The sequence below is a fragment of the Emys orbicularis genome, chromosome 3, assembly GCF_028017835.1.
Source record: "Emys orbicularis isolate rEmyOrb1 chromosome 3, rEmyOrb1.hap1, whole genome shotgun sequence".
Lineage (NCBI taxonomy): Eukaryota > Metazoa > Chordata > Testudines > Emydidae > Emys > Emys orbicularis.
The window spans coordinates 60,624,054-60,651,027 of record NC_088685.1 but is presented as its reverse complement, the minus strand read 5'-3'; the positions used below and the strand labels follow the sequence as shown (position 1 = coordinate 60,651,027).

At 43.8% G+C, this 26,974-nt stretch overlaps 1 protein-coding gene across 5 annotated transcripts in view; it reads right to left on the bottom strand.

Annotated features, from left to right (window-relative positions):
- Nucleotides 1–14,519: 14,519 nt before the first annotated feature.
- KCNQ5 (potassium voltage-gated channel subfamily Q member 5) overlaps nucleotides 14,520–26,974 on the bottom strand; it is a 509,367-nt gene continuing 496,912 nt past the window's right edge. For all 5 annotated transcript variants that reach the window (XM_065400732.1, XM_065400734.1, XM_065400737.1 and 2 more), the window contains 3 exons: nucleotides 18,460–18,591; nucleotides 15,920–16,046; nucleotides 14,520–15,467 (listed from right to left, as the gene is read on the bottom strand). In XM_065400732.1, coding sequence (XP_065256804.1) covers nucleotides 14,520–15,467; nucleotides 15,920–16,046; nucleotides 18,460–18,591 — 1,207 coding nt within the window. The remainder of the gene's footprint in view (nucleotides 15,468–15,919; nucleotides 16,047–18,459; nucleotides 18,592–26,974) is intronic.

The window sequence follows — 26,974 nt, the reverse complement described above, 5'->3', positions numbered from 1 at the left end:
TAATCTGCTGAGTGTGATCATCCTATTTGTAGAAATGTACCACTCTTGTATCTAAAACTAGAAATATAAAACATAACTCTGAGGGCCTATTGTAATTATGTAAAGTGTGGGCCATTAAGGATGGTTTGGAATCTTGATGACTTCCATTGTCTGCAGATGGCTGTATTTACCTGTGAGTCTTCCTGTATATGTGTGTGCTGGCAAGTGAGTAATGAAGTCTTGCAGTGACATGTGATCATGTCACCTGAACTGGAATCCATCTTTAACCTGGTGCTTTTCCAGTGAGGGGGGGTGGAAACCCAGAGGGACAAAGGGTTCGCGCCTTATGCAAAAGATATATAAAGGGGTGGAAGAGAACAAGGGGGGAGAGGAGCCATCATAAAGAATCCCCTAGCTATCACCTGAGCTGCAACAAGAGCTGTACCATGGGAAAGAATTGTGCCCAGGCCTGGAAGGTGTCCAGTCTGAGAAAAACTTACTGAAGCATCTCTGAGGGTGAGATTATCTGTATTTAGTTTGATTAGACATAGATTTGCGCATTTTATTTTATTTTGCTTGGTGACTTACTTTGTTCTGTCTGTTACTACTTGGAACCACTTAAATCCTACTGTCTGTATTTAATAAAATCACTTTTTATTTAGTAATTTACTCAGAGTATGTATTAATACCTGGGGGAGCAAACAACTGTGCATACCTCTCTATCAGTGTTATAGAGGGCGAACAATTTATGAGTTTGCCCTGCATAAAGCATAAAGCATAAGCTTTATGCAGGGTAAAACGGATTTATCTGGGTTTAGACCCCATTGGGAGTTGGGCATCTAAGTGCTAAAGACAAGCACACTTCTGTGAGCTGTTTTCAGGTAAACTTGCAGCTTTGGAACAAGTGATTCAGACCCTGGGTCTGTGTCTGGAGCCAGACGGGAGTGTCTGGCTCAGCAAGACAGGGTGCTGGAGTGCTGAGCTGGCAGGGAAAACAGAAGCAGGGGTAGTCTTTGCACATCGGGTGGCAGCTCCCAAGGGGGTTTCTGTGATCCAACCCGTCACACCCATCACTACAGACAGGAGGCCTGGGAAGATGTAAAGTAGTCTTCACAGCAGCTGGGATGCTCTGGGAGGAAAGAACCACAGAGAATCTCCTTCTCCAAACTGGAGATGGCTGCGGGGAGAGGACGGCTTCAAACGTATCAGACACCTACTAGCTACTCCTCCAGAGCCTCTCTGTCACCCTGTTTCTTCCATCTCCCAGATGTTCCCCAGAGTTCTCTCTATACATGCCACATAGGGGGCAGATTCTCTAGTTCCCATCCCCTCTTCTTCCTGCTTTCTCTGCTCTGTCACTCTCAGAAGCAGTAGTTTAAAGTAGCAGCAGCCTCCAGCACTGTAAATAGAGCTTGACAGGAAGGCAGGATCAGAAAAGAGCTGAGCAGACATCCACAGAATGGTGAGGAGGAGACTGTTCGGGGTTATGGAGCAGCAAGAAAGAAGTTACTCACTTTGTGCAGTAACAATGGTTCTTTGATATGGGTGCCATGGCCCACCCTCCTCCCCTATATACTCCTGGGGGAATACTGCGTGCATAATTAATGACCCCTACAGATTTCTATTTTTTTGCGCAGAAAAACATTCTGCCAAAATGCTGCTGTTCTTTTGCCCATCAGAGGGTGCTGTGGCACAAGAACAGCAGCAGCTCTCAGCAGAAAATAACTTCTGCAGTTCCACCTTTTGCTCACCAGAGGATGCTGTGGTGATAGAACAAAGCTGCAGCTAAGGAAGAGAAAGACTGCCTTCTTCGCAGCGCCTGTGGCCAAGTCAGGAGATGGGGCTATGAGAAGACAGACAGCATAGGGTGCTGGGGGGGGTCAGACAGGTGCTCATAAGGGCTAGTGGGGGAGGACAGACTGGGGCAGGCGCTGAATGGGAGTGGAGACACAGGGCCACAGTGGGGAGGGAGGTGCAGAGACACATGGGGATGGGGGAGGGCGTACAGGGAGACAGAGACGGGGGAGTGTCTGCATGGGGGCACAGACACATGGGGAGGGGGTACAGGGAGACATAGGGGCAGGGGAGTGGTTGGGTGGGGGCACAGAGACCCATGGGGATGGGGAAGGGGTACACGGATACAGGGATAGGGGGTGGCTGGGTGGGGGCACAGAGACACATGGGGACAGGAGCAGATGTGCCTGACTGCATGGGAGAGGCTAGGGGTCAGCCAGGGTCTGCATGGGGGAAGCTCCCTAACAATCCCTTCCTGGCCCACCAATAAAACCGGTTCCATACTTTTCCCACCCATACCCATTAACCTTCCAAGTCCATACCCAGGCTCTTTCCCAGCAATTTACTTCCCTCTCCCTCAGCTCCTCCGTTACCCTTGACTCCCCCAAGCCTTTGCACTGCTTCTGAGGGTAGCGGGAAATATGGTTCTGTATTGTAGTTTAAATGAATTATTACTCAGAGTTCTGTATTAATATGCCTAGTAAGGAATCTATTTGTCAAAAAACATTTCCTGAATCTTTTTTGTTGTTTGTATTGTTACAGGCATACTTTCTGACAGGTATTTTGAAATAAATTACCAAAAATAATTGAAACTGGTGTGATTATATTGTGTTATTTTGACAAATAAAATATGCACAATTTTGCAGAATTTTAAAATATTGTGCTCAGAATTTTTAATTTTTTGTTGCAGAATTTTTAATTTTTTGGCGCAGAATTCCACCAGGAGTGAGTACTTATATTTCGGAGTTCTAGTAGCTGACTCTGCGGTAGAGAAGTTGCTGAGGAAGGATTGCCTGCGCATGCTGGCTAGTCTCGTGGCAGGTGGGGAGCAATGCATGCGTGGGCTGGACTGATACTGCTACCAGTAAAGTTCTGCGATCAGCAGCGCAGGGATGCAGGAATGGGGAGTGGAGAACTGATAGACTGGGGGAGAGGAGACCAGAAATGGTTCACTGAAAGGAAGGGAACAGAGAACTGAATAGACTTGGGGATGGAGATAGAACTGATTAATTTTGTCAGGCTACTGTATTTTTAGTCAGACTAGTTTGTTTTAATAGGAATTTTGGAGGGTTGTCAATCTTAAATTATAACCCTGATACTTTCACATTAATGTAATGAAGATTTTGATTTGGCCCACTGTACTAAAGCAGACACAGTATTACAAACCTTTCAGTCAACAGTGCAAATCTGCTAAGTATTTGAGGGTTTAAATGTGCCTTGTAGACACAGCCCAGCACTAGAGGCAGAATGGAGTAGCACTGCCCCAAAGGGCATTCTCAGCTCCCTGGAATGAAGGGGGAAACACGTATGCAGCTATTTATGGGTGCAGATTACTATCCTTGTATAGCCAGCCTGATCTACAGCAAGGGCAGCATGAGGGAAGCAATTTACCCTGTCTTCTTCTGCCCCCTCCCAACCTCTTTTGGGGCACCACTTGCCTGGCTGCACAAACTGTGTGTATCTCCTTGCACATTCCCGCTTCCCCCTGTGTACTCACATAAGGTTGAGACAAATCTAATCCTAAGGGGACAGACTATGGTAAAAGATACTGTTCTTCTAAAAGTTCATGATTTAGGAGTATGAATGAAAGGTATTCAGGGGAGGCAACTTGGCCCTTATATTTTTACACTTATCATAAAGGACTTTACTTCAAGTTTTGTAGTCCCTGTGTTACAGTAAAAATCACTAAATAATTTCACAAAATATAGGAGGAAATTGATTAATTTAAATTAATACTCTTCAAGAAATTATGAAACAATTATTCAAAGAAAAATAGTAAAATATCTGCAGCTCAATTCTCCCCTCCCTTGCACCTTCTGTAGTCATTGATATCTGTGCAAAGTGGGTATAAAAGGCTACCAAATCAGAATGATGTTTTCTGCTCCCTTTGCACAGATGTTAATGATTACGCAAGAGAATCAGGCCCCATATATTTATATACTTAGCCCTGGTCTACACTACGAGTTTAGGTCAAACTTAGCAGAGTTAGAACGATTTAACCCTGCACCCATCCACATGATGAAGCCATTTTTGTCGACTTAAAGGGCTCTTAAAATCGATTTCTGTACTCCTCCCCAACGAAGGGATTAGTGCTAAAATCGACCTTGCTGGGTTGAATTTGGAGTAGTGTGGATGCAATTCGACGGTATTGGCCTCCGGGAGCTATCCCAGAGTGCTCCATTGTGACTGCTCTGGATAGCACTGTCAACTCAGATGCACTGGCCAGGTAGACAGGAAAAGTCCTGTGAACCTTTGGATTTCATTTCCTGTTTGGCCAGCGTGGCGAGCTGATCAGCACAGGTGACCATGCAGTCCCAGAATCGCAAAAGAGCTCCAGCATGGACCGAACGGGAGGTACTGGATCTGATTGCTGTATGAGGAGAGGAATCCGTGCTATCAGAACTCCGTTCCAAAAGATGAAATGCCCAAATATTTGAAAAAATCTCCAAGGGCATGAAGGACAGAGGCTACAACAGGGACCTGCAGCAGTGCCGCGTGAAACTTAAGGAGCTCAGACAAGCCTACCAAAGAACCAGAGAGGCAAACAGCCACTCCGGGTCAGAGGCCCAGACATGCTGCTTCTATCATGAGCTGCATGCCATTCTAGGGGGTGCCCCTACAACTACCCCACCCCTGTGCGTGGACTCCGTCAATGCATTCTCACGCAATAGGGATGCGGATTTTGGGGATGAGGAAGATGTTGAAGATAGCGCACAGCAAGCAAGCGAAGAAACCATTTTCCCCGACAGCCAGGAACTGTTTATCACCCTGGAGCCAGTACCCTCCCAACCCACCGAAGGCAGGCTCCCGGACCTTGAAGGTGGAGAAGGGACCTCTGGTGAGTGTACCTTTGTAAATACAATACGTGGTTTAAAAGCAAGCGTGTTTAATGATTAATTTGTCCTGAAGACTTGGGATGCATTCGCGGCCAGTACAGCTACTGGAAAAGTCTGTTAACGTGTATGGGGGTGGAGCGGAAATCATCTTTATCTCTCTGTGTTATCCTCAGGAGAGTGATATCATTCATGGTCACCTGGTTGAAATAGGGGAATTTTATTAAGGGGACATTCAGAGGTGGCCATTCCTGCTGGGCTGTTTGCCTGTGGCTGAACAGAAATCATCCCCACCGTTAGCCACGTGGGGAGGACGGGAGGGGTGAAGCAATCATCCCAGAGAATTGGGTGTGTGTGTGGGGGGGTTCAGTTGGGTTTGTGCTGCACGTTAACCCGAAAACCGCAGCCCCTCCTTTTAAATGGCCAACCCAACGGGTTTTTGGTATGGGAAATGAGGGCACTGCTGCTGTTTGAAACCATTCCCACATGTTATGAAGGTTAAAGAAGCCAAAAGACTGTGGCTTACCATGTCTGCCTGCAAGCCAAATTCTGTTGCCTGCCGGCCCTGCATGTGTGATCTCTCACACCAAACTGGCAGGCCCTCAATATAAGAGGCAAAATGGACCTTGTAAAGAAAGCACACGTGCTATGTAATGTTAACAGCTTGGTTCACTGTGAAAGAGTCTACCCATTGTTCTCTAAAATGTGTCTTTTTAACTACTACTCTCCCTTTTTTTCCTCCCACAGCTGCAAATGTTTCAATGCTCACCCTATCATCTCCATCCCAGAGACTAGTGAAGATTAGAAGGCGAAAAAACGCACTCACAATGAAATGTTAATAATATAATATATATATTTTTTAATATATGGAGATATACCTATCTCATAGATATGGAAGGGACCCCGAAAGGTCATCGAGTCCAGCTCCCTGCCTTCACTAGCAGGACCAAGTACTGATTTTTGCCCCAGATCCCTAAGTGGTCCCCTCAAGGATTGAACTCACAACCCTGGGTTTAGTAGGCCAATGCTCAAACCACTGAACTATCCCTCCCCCACGTTCTCTAAGCTCATGCAGGACTCCTACACTGAAAGAGCCCAGCAGAATGCGTGGAGGCAGACAATGTCAGAGTGCAGGAAAGCACAAAATGAACGCGAGGACAGGAGGGATGCGCGAGAGGACAGGTGGCAGGAGCAAGAGGAGAGGTGGCGGGATCAAGATGATAGGTGGCGTCAGCGTGATGAGAGGAGGTAGGAAGCAATGCTGAGGCTACTGGAGGATCAAACTGATATGCTCCAGCGTATGGTTGAGGTGCAGGAAAGGCAGCAGGAGCACAGACTGCCGCTGAAGACCCTGTGTAACCAACCGCCCTCCTCCCCAAGTTCCATAGCCTCCTCACCCAGACGCCCAAGAATGCGGTGGGGGGGCCTCCGGGCACCCAACCACTCCACCCCAGAGGACTGCCCAAGCAACAGAAAGCTGGCATTCAATAAGTTTTGAAGTGCAGTGTGGCCTTGTCTTTCCCTCCTCCCCTACCCCACCTGGTGCTTCCCTCCTCCCCCACCCCTCCCGGGCAATTAGGCGGCGGGTACGCCGAAGCTGTGGGACCGGGGACCTCCCACAGCCATTCCACTGAAGGCAGCCTGCCTGCCGTGCTTGGGGCAGCAAAAAAGCTAGAGCCGCCCCGGTGACGAATTAATAAAGAATGCATGAATTTGAAACAACAATGACTTTATTGCCTCTGCAAGTGGTGATCAAAGAGGGGAGGGGAGAGCAACTGGCTTACAGGGAAGTAGAGTGAACCAAGGGGGAGGGTTTTCATCAAGGAGAAACAAACAGAACTTTCATACCGTAGCCTGGCCAGTCATGAAATTGATTTTCAAAGCTTCTGATGCGCAGCGCGCCCTGCTGTGCTCTTCTAACCGCCCTGGTGTCTGGCTGCACTTAATCAGCAGCCAGGCGATTTGCCTCAACCTCCCACCCCATCATAAACGTCTCCCCCTTACTCTCATAGATATTGTGGAGCACACAGCAAGCAGTAATAACGATGTGAATATTGGTTTCGCTGAGGTCTAACCGAGTCAGTAAACTGCGCCAGCGCGCTTTTAAATGTCCAAAGGCACATTCTACCACCATTCTGCACTTGCTCAGCCTATAGTTGAACAGCTCCTGACTACTGTCCAGGGTGCCTGTGTATGGCTTCATGAGCCATGGCATTAAGGGGTAGGCTGGGTCCCCAAGGATAACTATAGGCATTTCAACATCCCCAACAGTTATTTTCTGGTCTGGAAAGTAAGTCCCTTGCTGCAGCCGTTCACACAGACCAGAGTTCCTAAAGATGCAAGCGTCATGTACCTTTCCCAGCCATCCCACGTTGATGTTGGTGAAACGTCCCTTGTGATCCACCAGTGCTTGCAGCACCATTGAAAAGTATCCCTTGCGGTTTATGTACTGGCTGCCTTGGTGCTCCGGTCCCAAGAGAGGGATATGCGTTCCATCTATCGCCCCACCACAGTTAGGGAATCCCATTGCAGCAAAGCCATCCACTATGACCTGCACATTTCCCAGAGTCACTACCCTTGATAGCAGCAGGTCAGTGATCGCGTTGGCTACTTGGATTACAGCAGCCCCCACAGCAGATTTGCCCACTCCAAATTGATTCCCGACTGACTGGTAGCTGTCTGGCATTGCAAGCTTCCACAGGGCTATCGCCACTCGCTTGTGAACTGTGAGGGCTGCTCTCATCTTGGTATTCTTGCGCTTCAGGGCAGGGGAAAGCAAGTCACAAAGTTCCATGAAAGTGCCCTTACGCATGCGAAAGTTTCGCAGCCACTGGGAATCATCCCAGACCTTCAACACTATGCGGTCCCACCAGTCTGTGCTTGTTTCCCAGGCCCAGACTCATCGTTCCACAGCATGAACCTGCCCCATTACCACATGATGTCCAAATTGCCAGGGCCCGTGCTTTGAGAGAAGTCTGTGTCCATGTCCTCACCACATCACTGCCGTCGCCTCCTCGCCTGCTTTTGAAGTTTCTGGTGCTGCATATACTGCAGGATAATGCACGTGATGTTTACAGTGCTCATAATTGCCGCAGTGATCTGAACGGGCTCCTTGCTTGCCATGGTATGGCATCTGCAGGAGAGCAGGAGAGCACAGTGGCAGCGGAAGCGGTCATTCGATGACTACAGTTTGCAGTCCTATTGCACCGTCTGCTGCCAGCAGCACCCAGGACATAACAGCAGTGGCTGAGCTGAGCGGGCTGTACGCTTACTGTGGTATGGTGTCTGCGTGGAAAAAAGGCGCAAAACGATTGTCTGCCGTTGATCTGACGGAGGGAGGAGCGACTGACAACATGGCTTATAGGGTTGGCTTACAGGGAATTAAAATCAACAAAAGGGGTGGGTTTGCATCAAGGAGAAACACACATAACTGTCACACCGAAGCCTGGCCAGTCATGAAAATGGTTTTCAAAGCCCCTGTGAGGAGCAGCGCGCCTTGCTGTGCTCTTCTAATCACAAACAGCCTAGTCAGCAAACAGCGCCAGCGAGCTTTTAAACATCCAAAGGCACATTCTACCACCATTCTGCACTTGCTCAGCCTATAGCTGAACTGCTCCTTACTACTGTCCAGGCTTCATGAGTCATGGGAGCAAGGGTTGGCTGGGGTAGGTTCGACCACGCAGTGCTGCCGGCTGGGAGAGCAGCCTGAGGCAGAAGCCTCCAGCTCACATGATATTCCAGGCAGGACTGAATTTCCATGAGACGAAACTTAAAGAAGAGAATGACCTGGAGTCACTCCCATTTATGTCCAGGCGCCCCTTACCGACCTCACCGAGGTCAGCTAGGAGCACCCATGTCTGCCCAGGCACCCCGACCAACCTCACCGAGGTCGGCCAGGAGCACCCAGGAGATGATGACGGCGGCTAGCAGTCGTATTGCACCATCTGCTGCCGCGAAGGCAAGGAGCTGCTGCTGTGTAGCAATGCAGTACCACGTCTGCCAGCAGCACCCAGGAGATGTACGGTGACAGTGAGCTGAGCGGGCTCCATGCTTGCCGTGGTATGTCATCTGCAGGAAAAAAGGTGAGAAATGATTGTTTGCCGTTGCTTTCACGGAGGGAGGAAGGGAGGGAGGGAGAGGGCCTGACGACATGTACCCAAAACCACCTGCGACAATGTTTTTGCCCCATCAGGCATTGAGAGCTCAACCCAGAATTCCAATGGGCGGCGGAGACTGCGAGAACTGTGGGATAGCTACCGACAATGCAACGCTCCGAAAGTCGACGCTAGCCTCGGTACTGTGGAGGCACTCCACCGATTTAATGCGCTTAGTGGGGACACACACAATCGACTGTATAAAATCAATTTCTAAAAAATTGACTTCTATAAAATCGACCTAATTTCTTAGTGTAGACATACCCTTAGTAACCAAGTCTGAAAATTAACTTCAGTAGGGTTCCACATGGGAGCAGGGATCCACCCATGTGGGTTTCTGTGGGCAGAACAAAAGTCCTAAACCAGGCCATATGAATTGATAGCACAGCACTAGATGCAGTTCTGCTAGTAGCCTCCTCCTAAAAATCCTGCTCCATGGCGTATTTAGTCCCACACAGGTGTATAAGAACTATGGTTTCCCCTCTCCTCAAAAATCCCTGTTTAATCACTGGTCAAAATTAAAACTGAGTGCAGCAACTGATGTTTGAAATTCCTTAGCACTTCTCTTAATAGCTTCCAAAATCACTTTCATAGTGGGTTTGTATTCTGTGAAGGTGAAGTGGGTTTGGATAAACCATCATTAGAAATCATCAGAAGGTGTTACACTGGCCTATGTTGTATGGACTTTTTGGTCAAATAAACTTGCTTTGTGATACCTTGGTCAAGTTGAATCAAAGCCATATAAAACGTTAAAGAAAAAAAAAAGCACATCATGGGAATTTTTCAGGTGCACAATTCTACAATTCTGCCCAGTCCTGCCTGAGCTGTATTGACATGCAACACCAATATTAATCTTTAATCAAAAACAAAACAAAAAAATCAACCAACAAACAAAAAAACTTCAAGTATACATAGTAGCTACTTTTTAACCATGTTTATTAACAACAATATGGATTTACCTTTGTCATGAAGTTACAATTAACATTGTATTATAATGTAATGGCTAAAGCCATTGCAGCGTCAGTGGAAGTGTCCCTTATACTTTCCATAACCATTATAAAACTGATATTTTAACACTGCTCCCTCCCATATTGGCTAGCAGAAATGTCTCAGAACACATTCAATAGCAGATAATGTTTGGTGCCTATGGAAGTGTCCCATATGTATCTGAGTTAATGGCAACACCTCATATGCTTCCTTTGACATTCCAGGAGTTGGTTTAGATTTAAAAACTGATTCACCTTTTTGGATAATTATAGCAATTTGTTTGATGTTGCAATTAATTTGAACTAAATTGATTAACATGCTCGAAAAAAATATGAAGCAGAAATATGACGGCCAAATTCTCTCTGGATGTACACCTCCTTCAATCCTACTGAACTCCATGGGATTGCACAAGGTATGAGTCTGGACAAAAATTGTCCCAGTGGGACAAGTTCACTCCTGGTGTGGGTGGGTGTAATCCCATTGAGATCAATGGAGTTGAGCCTGATTACACCAAAGAAGGCTGAATTTGGCCCACTTATGCTGTCCTTTGAAGTCAGTGGAGCCACACAGGGATGAATTTGTCCTCAGGTGTTTAATCACTTTTTTCATTCCTTTGCTCTTATATTTTCTTTTTCTGCTTTGTTCTGTTTTCTTACTGACCTACTTTTCTCTGTGCTTTTAAAAAATTTCCCTTCTCTTCATCCCTTTTTATACTAGTTTGTGCGTTACTTTTTATATAGTCAATGTGACATATGGGTTAATTCAGCTAAGCATTAGTTTCCTCAGGAAATAACTGGAATATTATCATTTTCACTTTATACAGATGCCCAACAAAATAAGGGTTTGATTCTGGACTCAGGCAGAGCTCTTGCTGAAGTCCATGGGATTTTTGCTTGAGTAAGAACTGCAGGCCCAGACCCATAAATAGTACTGTATATCAGGTGTTCCTCAATACAGCAATAATTCAGTATGACTTGACTTATCACAGAAGAGTAGGTGAATTACCTATCAGCAGACTGTAATGAGAGCAGTCATTTAAGTAGGATTATCTCAAAAACATATGTAACAGCTGTGGGCATGTGAATAAAAGTGTATGATCCTTGCAATCTTGAACCCTAGGCTAAAACACTATATCCATACTGAAAAAAAAAGTATAGCTCACATAAGTCAGGAGTATATAGAGTTTGTAAAACAAATAATCATCAAAAACTATTCTTTTAAGTTGTCTCTTCAATCAGAGTACAACAAACATGCTGATCAGAAAACAGTTTTTTGTGTAAGGCCCAGTCCTGAAACCCTTACTTAGGGCCAGACTCTGTCCCGTTTGACACCCTGTGCAAGCCTCCAATGGAGTGTGTATTAGGGCAGAATTTGGTCCTTATTGCCTACTCATGTAAAACTCCTATTGACTAAAATGGGAGCTTTGACTTAGTAAGTAGTTCAGGACAAGACCCTTAAGGCCAAATGCTGTTCCCACTGACATCAACAAATTATTGATACTGATTTCGGTGAGAGCAGGCTTGGTCCTTATAGTATAATTAAAGATATAATGTGGACACAGGAAATTCCTGGTGAGGAAAGGACAGAACAGCCCACTTTGTAAAAATCAAAACATATAATAAACCCTCTCCAGATCTCCACAGATTCATTAATTATTCTCACAGTTTTTCATCAATATAATGTTAAGAAAATTCCTATATGATAAGAACTGTAGCTACAAAAAGAAGGATGTAATGGTGACAATAAAAGAAAAAAAAAATCAGTAATTTCAACTTAAAAAAAGATAAGGTCTTCCTGATTTATCCGATCTTTGTAAAGACATTTACATTTTCATATATAATTTATAGAATTCATTTATGTGCACAGAATTGTATTAAATAAATTAATTTAAAATTAGGAAAACTCAGGCATGTCATTTAAGCCAAAAATACCAGGTTCAGCGAGATACATTATCAGTAAAAACCAAAATCCTGATTCTGCAACTGCATCTGTGCAGGCAGAGCCTGTGCCCATGTGGAACCTCGCTGATTTCACAGTAAGACTCAATGTGGATGCAAAGGTCTGCTCAAGAAGATACAGTTGCAAGATCAGGGCCCAATTCAGGGTGCCGTTGTGTTCATATTTAATGAAAAAGGGGAGGCGAGTCTAATTACTGACACATCTGTTAGCTGTCCTGTGCCCAAGCTCTTGCCCCTACATGAGACCTAAGTACAGATTTACATCTAGAACATTATGAGATTTTATATAAATGCAAGAAAGGCACCATAAAACATTAGGAAAAAAGAAAAGAAAATCCTAAAAATTGTATCATTTTTAGATATTGTACAATACTTTAAATTTACAGATTTGGCTGGACAAACTGCAGACATTCAAATAAGTCAATATTTAAATGTTCTCAGATGTTGAAAAACCTATTTATCATCACAAAAATATCTTTGCAATTAGGCTTTAATATGATCAGGCAGCACATAAAGAATGTAGTAAAGGTTGAATGCGATGGCAAATCAGTGATAGCTAATTGTGCTTCAAGACATCTTTCAGAATTTACCACCTGAGCTTTGTTCTGGCACAAGCCATAGAACGCAGCTTATCATCCATAGATCCTGTATCACTGACACAATATATACACTCTACAGTATGCATGTACTTTCACATAATAAGGTTATCATGTAACATCCACGAATATTTCTGTAAAAGAAATATGGAGGCAGAAATTACAATGGATTCATAGTAAACAGTTCAAGTCCTTCACAATACAATCTACAGCAATTAGCCATGATTAAGACTGCTGTGACATTTTTGATGTATAATAAATCCTCAGCAGGGCTGGGCTTTGATCAAACAGTGCTCTGAGTGAGCTGGAACTGGCACTCCCATACATTTGGAGTTCTTGTTGCTAGAGGTGGCCAGGCCCAGAACAGGCTGCCCATGAGTCTGTGGTACATGCAGGCTGTAATTTGGGGGAAGGCAACAAATAGAAATCTTGTTCAGTGGGAAAGGGTGGAGGCTCCCACAGGGTTCCATGGCAAAGCCCTGGTAAGGACCCATAGGTAGGCACTAGTTCTACTACTGCACCTCTGCAGAAGTGAACTGTAGAAAGGCTATGAGAGCAAGAGGAGGTCTCGGGGAGAATGCTCAATATGCTGCAGGTTTTGAATCCCCAAACTTGGTGGGAGGTGGTATGGGGATGGAGTCTGAGGGTCCTTTCTTGGCACCTTTGTTAAATGGCATTATAGAGCTAATAAGAATGTGACCCCCTTCCCTCTCTCCTCCTCATCCCCTCGTTTTTAAACATTCAGTATTCTTCAATTTGGACAATTCAGCTGTTTTTCTCTATTACCTCTCCCATTTCCTAATTCCTGACATGGCTTTTTGGAAGAAACACTAGCTGTCTGGGACCAACAGGCTGGGATTTTAAAGATCTTTTTCACTGTCCCTGCCTCCCTGCTGTTATTTTCCATTTTTTCCCCATCCCTTTTTTTCTTCTCCAAATTCATATTCTCCTTCTCCTTTGCTTATCACATTCTCTCTCTTTTTTTCCTCTTCACCCCTTCTGTAGTCTCTCTCTCTTCCCTTATCCCCTTTGTTTTTCCCTCTGATTTCAATACCCCATATGTTACCACTTTCACTTCCTTCACAGACTTCTGACACAGAATCATGGAGTATCAAGGTGCAATTGTGAAGCATAGTGCCACCTTCAGGGCAGAAAGAAGAATTGCTTCTACAATAACGGCAGTGCCCTTTCCTCTCCTGTTGATTCTGCTTCCAGAATGCTTCAGATCCACGGGAAGGGCACATCAGTGATACCAGCAAGTTTGGTAAAGAAAGCTGCCCCTGAATTTTTGGTGCAGTAGTCCAGATTATCCATCTCTAAGGCCAGCCCTTATCCTTTGAATTTGTACATTTCATAGCAAAAGAAGGTTCTTATCATAAAGAACAACCTGAAAGTGGTGTGCAAAGTCCTTTGCCACAGCACTAAATCACCAAAAATATTACAGAAATTAACATTCTAAAGCTGAGAGTGTTAAAATAACTGATTAATGATGAGTTAATTTGTATATCTTGCAACTAGCAGCCATTTCTAGTCCCATATTACTAGTTTCCTTGGTACCTTGCTAGCAGCTGTAGATAATATTTTTCTTGTAAACATAAACTACTGTCTAATTCAGGACATATATATTTGTAATTAATCCAGAAGCAAAGTGCTTTAAATCTTACGATTTTTACTTCTGTATTGTAGAAACAACACTATTTCTAAATGCTCAGATCTTTGCTTTCTGACACAGTCTGCAGTATTAACTTTGTAGATTACTCATTATTTACACCTACTGTACTACATAAAAGTGATGTACATTAGGTATAAATCTGAATTTTAGCTGTCACTTAAGCATGCATTGTCATGCAACTAGAAGATATGGGCTCATACAACTGCCTTTCAGATTCTTCCTGATTCTTGCAATTTTATCTTATTAAAAAGGCTTTCAAAAGAGTTCATGCTATGATATGTATGACTAAAGGAATTACTCAGCCAAAGAAGAAAACCCATAAATTGTTATTTAAGTTTGACATGAGGCAAGCTGAGTGCATCTGTACTGTCCCCTGGCTTGCAAATGCTTTGAGATGATCTTGATATTCCAGTCCTTAGAGAGTCAGTAGAGAGAGCTGTTTCCACTAATGAGCGAGAGATGCTTTCAAAAGCCTCTGTTTTTGTCTCTGCTTCCAACTCTTCATCTGTTATAAATAATTTTGACTCCCTCCATTTGGAGTACACTTCTTGGCTCCCTCTTGAGCCACTGGAGTCATTCCCAGCAATCTGTACATTGAGTTCTTCGGATGATTGTATAAGGTTTTGTACAGATAAAGATTTTCCTAAATCCATTTGCACTACTGGTTTAACTGAGACCAAGGGTTCCCCTTCTGTATCAAGGTTTTTTCTCCAGGAAAGATCCTTTGTCACTTTGGACTGTGCAACTTGTCCATTATCCTTTAAAGCAACAAGGCAAGCAGTGACATCAGAAATATTTTCCTGTGTGGTTGCAGGAATAATATGAAGAGGCTCAGGCCAGTTAGCATGCTTGACTGAGGAGAAAGGTGGTATTTGTAACGTTGTTGGTGTTGTTGGCTTAGTTGCCTGGTTTATTTGGTTTGATGTATTATTAGTTATTACTGTTGCAGGTCCATCATTTGGCACCTGTGTTGCTTGACTATGCATAGTTGGACTAAAAGCATAGTAAGCCTGAGTGCTAAATTCATTTGGTGTCAGTATAAGCTGTAGGCCACGAGTCATGTTGGCACTAGCTGATCTGGATACACATCCACTAGTTTGTGCAGAACTAGATAAATCTTTGCTGTCTACAGGACTTTGATAATCAGAGGTCTGGTCACATTCAAAAGATGGCATTTGAAATGAAGCCAAAGTGAGCGCTGATGCAGATCCTTTCCTTAAGACCTGTTGATAAATATCTAACAGGCTGTCCAGTTTTGACTCTATGGATTGTACCTGCAGATTTGGAAAAAAAGGTTAAAGTAAGTACAAAATATTATTTAAAAACATTTGCCTCCCTAGAGCCTCTCTAGAATCTAAGCAAAGAGAAAATGTAACAGATAATAGGAACAATCTACATATAAGGGAAATGTGTTTCTCTGTATAAAAGAGCTACTCATCAAAAAAAGAAAGCTATTAAAAGCAGTGTATTTACAGATGCTTCATGATCAAGTTAATGTTCTAGCTATTAAAGGCTGCAGGTTTCAGTAGTGTATGTTTTTCCATTTCTGTATACAAAGCACATTTAATGTAATATAATTTGTGTGTGTTTTACTTCAACATTTAAAATAGTGCAGACACCAAATAAAGTTATTTTACCAAATTGTTGTAAATTGAAAACATCCATTATTCATTACAGAAAGTTATAAGCAATACAACAAAATCATGGTCTCATACAGTCACTCTACCTGCTTCTCCACCTTGACTACACGCCCTAACATACTAAGGTCATCAGTTGTCTCATTCTCTGCAGTATTCTTTTCTCGACTTTTCTTATCTGTTGTGATTTGTCCTTTTCCAAGAATCTGGTCAACACTGTGAAAGAAATTGGAGACTATAATGATCCCTGAAAATGGTGAAATCGTGGAAGTATCCACTGTTCACATCTATTGAAAATTACAATTACAACAACTATTTAACAGTTTCTGAAAAATGCCTAAGAAAAAGGATAGATTTATTTTTGTTAAAATAATAGTAATTAAAGTTCACAAAAATACTATAAAAGAGCATAGAATGATGTTTAAAGCATCTGGGGAGAGCAAAATGTGAAGCTAAATGGCAATGGAGTTATATTTACTGTTACTTTTGAGATTTGTTACACATAGAAATAAATGATAACAGATACATATTTGTGAGGGATAGTTTAGTCTCGAGTTATTGGCTCAATCCTCCAAACACTTACTACTGGGTACATTGCTTACTACTATTAGTAGTCCCATTGGTCAAATACAGTACAGACCCATTTACGCGGGAATCCGCTTAACGCGTGGTAGCGCCATTCCTCCCAGTGCTACCTATTTAACATGCGAGACTCGTTAACACGCAGTACAGGAACTTGCTATGTAGCGCTACAGATTTGCTCACTAACTCACTGACACAGAAATCAACAGGAAGTGCGGAGCGGAAACGTGTTGTACGTCTTTACCGCCAACGGAGGGGGGAGAGGTGGGGAAGGGGCAGCAACGTTAAAGCGCTGCCGCGGCAAAGGACCATCCTTAAAGCACTGCCGCTCTCCCTCTCCCCCCGTCGGCAGCCCTGCTGGTAGGAACCCTACCAGCAGGGCCGCCGACGGGGGAGGCAAAAAGGGCAGGGACCTTAAAGCGCTGCAGGGTCCTTTGCTGCGGCAGCGCTTTAAGGTCCCTGCCCCTTTTGCCCCCCCTCGGCTGCCGAGAGGCGGGGGGAGGGGGAAGGGAGCAGCTGCCCCGGGTCCGGCGATTTAAAGGGGCCCGGGGCTCCGGACGCTGCTATCGCAGCAGTGGCGCCCGGAGCCCCGGGCCTTTAAATCGCCACGGGAACCCTGGGTGGCGTGGACCAGGCAACCTGGAACGGCTGGCTGGGGGATGTGACCCCTAGTGCCGCCCCTTCCGCCTGAGGCCCTGCCCCTTCTGGGGGCCAGAGCCACCCCCGCCCCGTACCGGTAAGTGTCCTGAGTTACTTTCACCCCTGTGTAGTAGTAATAATGTTTTTATTAGATTACACATTTGAATTTATATTATAATAATGGAGATATCCCATCTCCTAGAACTGGAAGGGACCTTGAAAGGTCATCGAGTCCAGCCCCCTGCCTTCACTAGCAGGACCAAGTACTGATTTTGCCCCAGATCCTCAAGTGGCCCCCTGAAGGATTGAACTCACAACCCTGGGTTTAGCAGGCCAATGCTCAAACCACTGAGCTATCCCTCTTGCAAAGCACCGTTAACAGATAGGCCTGCAGTATTTGGGACGCTGTGAATACATATGTAATCCTAGATAATTATACATGTATATATCTTAAGATATTTCAGCATGGCCCTCTTAACCCGCGGTCCGTTAACCCGTGGTTGCGATGGCTTGACTCCCGATATCCGCGCTTAAATGGGTCTGTACTGTATGACCAAAAGTGTTTAAAGCATGGGGCCCAACATGTATATCTCATGCTTAGTTGTATCTGTATTAAACCAGCACAACATAGAATTTTAAAAAAATAAGTAGGTGTTGAGAGTGGTATGGAGAGATTTATTGTAATGTGTGCTCTTACTCTAAACCAGTGAGTGACATCAAGCAGGGGAAAGTTGCTTAAGAGAAGGTTTAAAAAAAGTAATGTTCAGCAATAAGGGCTATAGGCTTTGAATCAATGTCTCAGAGAACTAATGAGCAATATTGAGCCCTGCACCTCTGGAGGTTCTTCAGATGTCATTTCATAGTGGCCAACTGGCATACAGTATATAGCAATCAGAGGTGGAGGGAACTGCAAAACTCTGCATTGGAAAGGTTGGGCACAAACAGAGAGCTTGGGCTTCTAAATCTGGGAAGTGCTTCCCAAATGCAAATATAAGGAGGGCTCTATATGTATCATGGATTTGTCTGTTTATTACTGTATGGAGTCCAGAATATTAAAATATAGGATCCGGGCCATTGTGGTGCTAACGGCCCTCAGCTTCTATTAACAGTCACTGTATTAAATATTCCGTCAGTTTATGAGTGCACTTTAAAAAAAAAAGGGGGGGTTACGTTTTCAAATTTTCTGGGCCCAATTTACATCCACATTTTTTCCACCCACAATTTAATTGCAGGCCTAACTGCATTCACAAAAAGGAAGACCAAGCTACAGCACAGGTGAAAACTTGGGTCAAAAAAAAAATTGGTAATGTAAAAGCCACACAATTCTTCTATTGCTAAATGATAAAACAGCTCAAGGTATTTTTACACAGGAAGGTTCTTCAATGATGAAGGATTATTCTTTCCTTACCGGGACTGAAGACTTTTTATTCTGCACAACATATCAAGGTGACCAGCTGAATACTGTTCAATTACATCTTTTACATCATATGGACGTAATGTCTCTTTAAACTTTCTCTTTGCAACATGAAATTTCATGATTCTGTGGAAGAAACATTTTTCCAGATTAATCCTTATACATTTTTGTAAAACAATAAAGTCATCAACACTGATTCAAATGTTAGCTCTGTCTATCTTTTCATAATTCGGACAGCTTAGTGTTACATCAGCTAAGCTAAACTAAGGACTTGTCTACACTATAAAGTTTTGTCAACAAAAGGCAGCTTTTGTCAACAAAACAGTGAATGCATACACACTGTGATGTGACTTTTGGTGGCAAAAATGCCCTGTTTTGGTGACAAAATACAATCACCCCAAAGAGAGACATAAGTTTTTTTCCTCTAAATTTTTGTCAACAAAGTGCCAGTGTAGACGCCACGCTTGATTTTATTGCTTTAACTGGCCTCCCGGAGGTGTCCCACAATGCCCATCGTGATCACTCTGGTCAGCAGTTTGAACTCCACTGCCCTGCAGTCAGGTAAATAACTATCTGCCCCTCCCCCTTAGAAGCCCCCGAAATTTTTGAAATTCCATTTCCTGTTTGCTCGGCATGGAGAGGTCTCATTGCATCTTCCCAGGTGACCATGGCAGGTAATCGCAGCAAACGCTCTCCCGCTTGGACCACTGCAGAGCTGCTGGATCTGCTCAGTATATGGGGAGAGGAGGCTGTGCAGTCCCAGCTGCACTTGAGCCGTAGGAATTGGGATACCTACAGACACATTTCTCAAGGCTTGTGTGAAAAGGGCTATGATTGGGACACGCTGCAGTGCAGAGTGAAGATAAAAGAGCTGAGGCAGGCGTACCATAAGGTGAGGGAGGCAAACCGTCGCTCCGATGCTGCACCTAAGACCTACTGGTTCTATAAGGAGCTGAACTCTATCTTTGGCGGCGAAGAATATTAAAATTCTTCTTGGCCACCTCCACTGCCAAGAGCCCCGTGGATACTTTGGTGGGCCTGGAGGCGGTGGAAAGAGGACCTAATCCGAAGGACAAAGTCATTGATGAAGAGGTGGAGTTAGACAATGATGTGGCGCTCCCAATGGGGTTGTCCTGTGAGGAGGCATCCAGGAACTGTTCACCACACCAAAGGTGTCTAGCCAGTCTCAGCAGTTGCGCTCCGGCAAGCAAGAAGCAGGAGAGGAGACACCTGGTAAGTGCAGAGGTGGGTTCAGGGTATAGAAATGTAGAAGTCTGGCTGTGTTTCTGTGAGCTGGACATTTCCCTGTGTAGCTAATCAGTATGGCGAAACAGGGTGTTGATGCACACCAAGATCATACAGGAATCCTCCAGAGAGATCTCCAGGAAAGTTTCCTGGAAGTACTCGGCAATCCTCTGTGGAAAGCTCCTTGGCAGAGCAGCTTTGTTCCTTCCCCTATTGTAGGGAACTTTCCCGCACCATTCGGCAATCACTCGTGCAGGGATCAAAGCAGCACACAGGTGAACAACATAGGGAGCAGGGCGGAAGTCACAAGCATGTAGTAGATGCAGGGGCGGCTCCAGGCACCAGCGCATCAAGCGCGTGCCTGGGGAGGCAAGCCACGAGGGGTGGCCTGCCGGTCGCCGTGAGGGCGGCAGTCAGGCTGCCTTCGGTGGCATGCCTGTGGGAGGTCCGCTGGTCCTGCGGTTTCAGCGGCAATTTGGCAGTGGGTACGCCGAAGGCGCGGGACCGGCGGACCTCCTGTAGGCATGCCGCCGAAGGCTGCCTGACTGCCGTGCTTGGGGCGGCAAAATACATAGAGACGCCCCTGAGTAGATGTACCCTCATGTGATGGGGTGGACTAGGTTCAAAAGCCCCCTACTGGAGGCCTCACGGTTCAGCCACACCCATTCCACAACCTGCCATAAAGGCATCGCCAGTGTGCCTTTAATCTGCCAAAGGCACATTCCACTGTCATCCAGCACCTACTCAGCCTGTTGTTGAACCGCTCCTTACTGCTGTCCAGGTTTCCCATGCAAGGTTTCATGATCCACGGCTGTAAGGGGTACGCCAGATCTCCGAGGATCATTGTAATCTTCTGGTTTGGAAAGAGAGTCCCCGCTTGTAACTTTCTATACAGGCCGGTGTTCCTGAAGATGCATGCATCATGCACCTTCCTGGACCATCCCACGTTGATGTCAGTGAAACACTCACAGTGATGCACTTTCCACAAGTGCCTGCAACACTATGGAGAAGTATCCCTTTCCTATTGATGTACTCCATTGCAAGGTGGTTGGGTGGCAAAATTGGAATATGTATGCCATCCATTGCCCCTCCACAGTTAGGGAAACCCATTTCTGCAAAGCCATCCGCTATTTCACGCACATTTCCAAGAGTCAGGGTCCTTCGTAGCAGGATGCGATTAATTGCTCTGCACACTTGCATTAACGCAGCCCCAACGGTCGATATCCCGACTCCAAATTGATTTGCGACCGACCGGAGTCGTCACCTTCCACACAGCAATTGCCACACGCTTCTCTACCGATAGGGCAGCTCTCATTGTGGTGTCCTTGCCCTGCAGTGCTGGGGCAAGCTCCACACACAGTTTCAGGAAGGTGGCTTTCCACATCTGAAAGTTCTGTAGCCACTGCTCATTATCCCACACCTGCATGACGATACGATCCCACCATTCAATGCTTGTTTCCTGAGCCCAAAAGTGATGGTCTACCCTATGCAGCTGTTCTGTGAATGCCAAAAGCAATCTAAAGTTGCTCCTATCCATATCACACAGCATGTCACACAACTGGGAGCTTCTTCAGTTAGGAACTTTGCGATTAACTGCACTGCCATCCGCAATGTGTTCATGACAGCTAACAGAGCAAAGGAGAGCAGTGCAGGATCCATCCCTTCTCACAAAGATACCGGGATGCACAGCAAAGAATGGCATTGAAAAATGCAGCAAAAGAAAGCCAACAGAAAGCAATGCATCACGGGACATTGAGCCCGGTCCCAAGATACACTGCAATCCGCTCCGCCTTCCCACAACACCTAATGACAGAAAGTGTCGAGCTGGACTGTGGGATAGGTACCCACAGTCCACTGCTCACACTGTTGATGATAGTGCCCCAACTGTGGACACACTCTGCCGACAGAGGGAGCGATTGTGAACATGACATTCCGATTTTTACTATGCTGATTTCTGAGTGTTGACATCACTTTTGTCGACAAAACTTGTTAGTGTAGACAAGGCCTAAACTAAGCTGATGATATTTTCTTCTGAACTGCTGAGTTATACTCAGCGAAACCCTTCTTTTTCTTTTTCGTGGAGCTTATAAGCACAACTCCACTGAAGTCAGCATTTTGCAAGTGTAGAATTGTCATGTTAAAGATCTGTTCCATGGGATTTTAAATAGCTTGTTTAAAGTTATAAATGTGTGCCCATCCAAGTGTTCTCTTCTGTTAGGTGCAAATTCAACAAGGTACTTAAACATGTGACTAGTCTCATTGAGGTCAATGAGGCTACTCAGGTCCTCAAAGTTAGGCTTGTGTGTCAGCAACTTCTTGAACCAGGACCTTAATGTTGAGGGAACTTTCATAGCTAAATCTCAACGATTCAGAAGTTTTGTTTTGTTGCTAGATTGGTTCCTTTCAAAGCTTCACATTTTGTTAGCAAATGCCCTCCTAGTTATGTGTGTATGATTTTAATCTAACTCACTCCAGTGCTGAATAACTTAAATGATAAAAATTGCCATGCTAATTGTACTCTCCTTTATATAAGCAAATCTGTGCACATAAAAGGGTGTGCTGTTACTTTCTACTGAGAAAATAGTAGGGTATATCCATCTATATCTAGGTAGCTATATCTAGACGTATATGCAGTGTAGTTGTAGCCATGTTGGTCCCAGGATATTAGAGAGAGAAGGTGGGTTAGGTTATATCTGATACTGGACCAACTTCTGTTGGTAAGAGAGACAAGCTTTTGAGCCACAGTGGAGAAGAGCTCTGTGTGGTTCGAATGCCTGTCTCTCTCACCAACACAAGTTGATCCAATAAAAGATATTACCTCACCCGCGTTGTCTCTCTAATACCTAAAGATAAATATATAGCTGTGGATGGCTGTATGAATGACAATTTGAATCAAACCAAACAATTTTGCATGCAGTTTAAAGGCCTTGATTCTGCTCCCACTGAAGTCAGCTGCAAACTCCCCAATGATTTTAGTGGGAGGATGATAAAACCATAATAATTAATTTAATTATAAGTATTCACTTTCTTCTGTTCCTTATAAGTACAGTACCACACTTCCCATTTTGTAAGTATCTTTAATTGTGCATCCAATTTGTTTCTCATTAATTTTTCACTTGTTGATTAACGGTGTCTCTTCATGCAGGCCAGTATTCTCCATTTTTAATTCTTTCTTTTGCTGCTTTGGGACCAAACACTGCAGTCCAGAGATTTGACTGAGGCACAGTTCCTATTCAGGTACAATTATGGCATTTTCCCAATTGAAATCAATGGTTGAATAAGGATTGTGGGATACGACTGTTGGATTTTACTGCAAAGCAATCAAAGGTGCCATTCAACAGCAAATAATTAATGATGAAATGTAAATTTCACATAAAGAGCATTTTGCACAATTTTGTGTAATTTGTGTGGCAATCAGATGTTCAATGGGTATTTTTTAAGAACAGGAAACTTTGTGTTAAGTCATAAATGTGAAGAAATACAGACCAAAGATTTTGAATATATATTTAGGCACCTAAATAAAAGTGATCAGGTTTTTCAAAGGTGACATGAGCTCCTGTAACTTCCACTGATTTAAACGGGAGTTGTGGAAGCTCAGCATATTTGGGAGTCTGAAAAGTTTGGCCATACGGCTTTGTGTTGAAGAGAGGTAAAACGAGGACACTAGTCATAACTTGGTAAGATCTACACTCTAGTGCACGTAAGCAGGTAGGGAACACAAAACTGTTGGCCCAGCTGTAGAATGTGCACGATCACCAATAGTGTTGCCTAGTGGTCAGGCAGGGTTTTAGCAGGGCATCTCCCCATTGAAAGCATAGTCTGGTCCTTCAGTGCCCTGGCCCCAATGGTTTCCAGTCCTCCCCTTTAGCCCAGAGATTTTTTGAGGGTCAGGGGGCTGGGCCCTTGAACAGTCAATGCCTTTTCCAGCTGGTCTCTCACCTTGATGAAGATTCCTAGTGTTGTAGTGTCCTCTTGGGGTGGGTGGGGATCCTGGGCCTGCTCTCTCCACTAGGCTCCAATCCAGGGTGCTAAACTGCTCCCCTCGGACAACTTCCTATCCCCAGCCCCTTTTAGCTCCCCAGAATAAATTACTCCAATCAAGTCTCTGACCTGCTCGCTCAGTCCCTTGCCTATCCTATGTGAGTTTGCACAGGTCTGTGTTGTCAGGTCTCAGGCAATGGGCTCCTGGGCAGTACTTTCCCCTCTGCGCAGCTGTCTGCTCCCTTCCACTGTCCTGAACTGCTGCTCTCCCCTTTTTAAAGCCCTACCTCCAGCTTGTGCAGGCCCTGCAGGTGTGGCTGGGCAGGGCCGCCTGGCAACCCCCTTACTCACCAGTGTGGGGTTTGTAGATCCCATCACACCATCCCTAATCCTAATATTTCATGCTATAAAATTAGCTAATTCAATTTTTATTATACTACATAATTCACCTGCAAGACAGCCAACAAGCAGATAAAAAGCCATGGTTATCACTCTGTGATAACTAGAGATTAGTATTACTTTAAATGGAATTACATGAAAACTGTACTTTGTATTATTTCTTTACCACATTATTATAAAAAGTATGCCATCAGAGTTGAAATTTATAATGGACCCCTATTGATTATGTATAAACCTGTTATTCTAAGTAGTATTGATCTTTCCCCACAAGGCTTAGTTTCTTGATTTGTCGCATTATTGTAAGTATGAAGTTAAATGGTGAATTCAGATAAGGTGGAGTGTCACTGGTATAATGGATGAAGCATAATCTTGGTCATAGAGTCTAGAAACGGAAGAGACTTATTAGGACAACTACTCCATCTCCCTGCCAGTTCAGGATTGATCTCCATTGTGCACAGTGGACATGTAGCTTTAAATATGCCAAGGGACAAACTTCCATTGGGAGACTAATTCTACAAGCTAATATATCTCACTGTCATTTCTAACATGGAGGCACCTGAAGCAGGGAAAATGTTGGAAATGGAATTTTTTCATATAGTTGTCAAATGACTCCAATATGTTCTATTCCTAAAAGTCTGATAGACCATCTAATCTCTGTGTATCCAGTTCTTCGTTCAGGTTATGAAGAAAAAATTAATGTGACTTGTTCCAAAACAACTTGCATTACAAAGGTGGTTTATTTAGAAAAAATATAGTTGTCCTTTTTTTCTTTGTTTTGGTAGCCGTACATAATTGCCATGCACACTCCTCCTGAAGTGCAATATGAGACTCAACAGGAAGTGTGGAGCCAGGGAAGTAGTACGTTATATGGGGAAATAAACAAATTTCCTACTACGGGGTGGCATGTACAAGAAAATTGAGGCAGAAGGTCAGTTTTCATTATCGGGCCATAAACCTGGTTAATCAGCATACACAAAAATCTGAAGTGTAGATCAGCACCTTGTCTGGAAGCAGTAAGTTCTTAAATTCACTGGCTTAGACCAGGGCTTTGGTTATTCAGGCTGTTTTAACATTTTTCCTAGCTTATCCAAGGGACTATGTTGTTTTGGAACTCAGGATGATTCTAGCTATTTGGGGAGAATCTCTTCTAATATATCTATGTTTCCTAATGTAACAAGGGTCTTTTTCCTTGCCTCCTCTGAACTAGGAGTCCTCTGAGCCTAAAGGTTTTTCATTGACTTCAGTTGGAACAGAATTAGTCTAACACTCATTGCTTTGAAAAATTCTACCCTTGATGACTATTTCCATTTCTTTCCAGACATGAGGTTGTATAGTAATTGCACCTGCTCTTAATGAGTCAATTTCGGTAGAGCCCTGTTCTCAAAAATGTCAGTAGTTAGGGCCTGGATCCAGAGCTCATTGAAGTCAATGGGAATTTTCCCACTAATTTCAATGGGTTTTGGATTAGGCCCTTATTCTCTTGTGCCTCAGATGTGTGAAGTTTTCTTCTGGATTCCAAGAATACATGTAAAATATCTTACAGGAGGGAGGAGGAGAAGGAGATATATGAGCTATACAAATAAAGAAGTAAAAAGAATGGAGTTATTAAAACCTGTCAGTCACTATGAAACATAAAAATGCAGGGATTATTTAAATGATGGAACTGAGGGGTTCCTTTGGAGTTGTTAAATTCTATTGATTCAGTAATTCTCAATTAAAAAATAAGTCAATCTGTTTTTTTTAAAAAAAGTCCTGAAATAACTATTTATATAATAGATTTGAATAAACGAAAACACCCATTATGGTTAATGATAGCAATTTTATGGACTTTTTTTCAAAATAAAAGAATTATGTCACAAATCCAAAAACTTTGAATTTCCTTGTATTGCTTAGTTTTAAAAATCAAAATGTTAAACTATTTTTGTGTGTTCACGTGTGCTACAAACTAAGGGTCTGACCCTGCAAACACTTACACATTGGGTGACTTTACTTGCATGTAATGGCACTACTCCCACAAGTCAAGTTACTCATATGCTAAAGTATTTGAAGAATTGGGCCTTTAAGCACACAACAGGTATATGGCACACTAAGTACAGCTTAGTGCTTGTTTTCTACTTGTACCACAAGAGGGCAAAAAAGACTCACCATAAATCTTGACTGTATGTAAACTGAGTAGACCATACGGAGTCCACTCACAACAAATTCTGACTAAGCAGAAAGTAAAACAAACAAAAATGAACAAAACAGTGCAGTCCCCTGTCTATTTGAAAGGCTAATTATTTTTTCTCAGAGTCACTGTATTAAATATAACAGAGTCATTTTTCTATAATTTAAATATAATGTGATGAATGATACCCTGATACTAAACTCATCTAATAAAACAACTGGTGTAAGGCAACTTTATCATAAGAATTAGTCATAAATAATGGCCCAGTTCATCATCCAGTAGAGAACAGAAGCTAAATTATTTTGTATTGAATTGAGCTCCAAATGATTTCAGACACTTTTGTATCAAACTATGTCACTTACACCCCAAGAATCTCTACACGACTTGCTCTGCATCTTTACTGAGGCAAAACTCCTCCTGAAGCTCAGACAAGTTTCGCATGAGCAAGGACTGCACATCAGGCCCAAACAGAACAATATTAGCACCGTCACCTCATGTCAATAACATCAAATGCAAGAGCAGCAAAAATCAGGATTACAGGGACATGAAGATTCTTCTTGTACAAGGTTTTGCTTCCCATTTGTTTTGTATTTCTTTCCCTGCACATGTTGCATTTCCCTCCCCATTCATGTTGCCAGTTATAGTGTTACGTACAAGTACGCTTGTCATTAGTAGAGCCCACAAATCTGCAGATATCCACGGACCATTTTTGCAGAT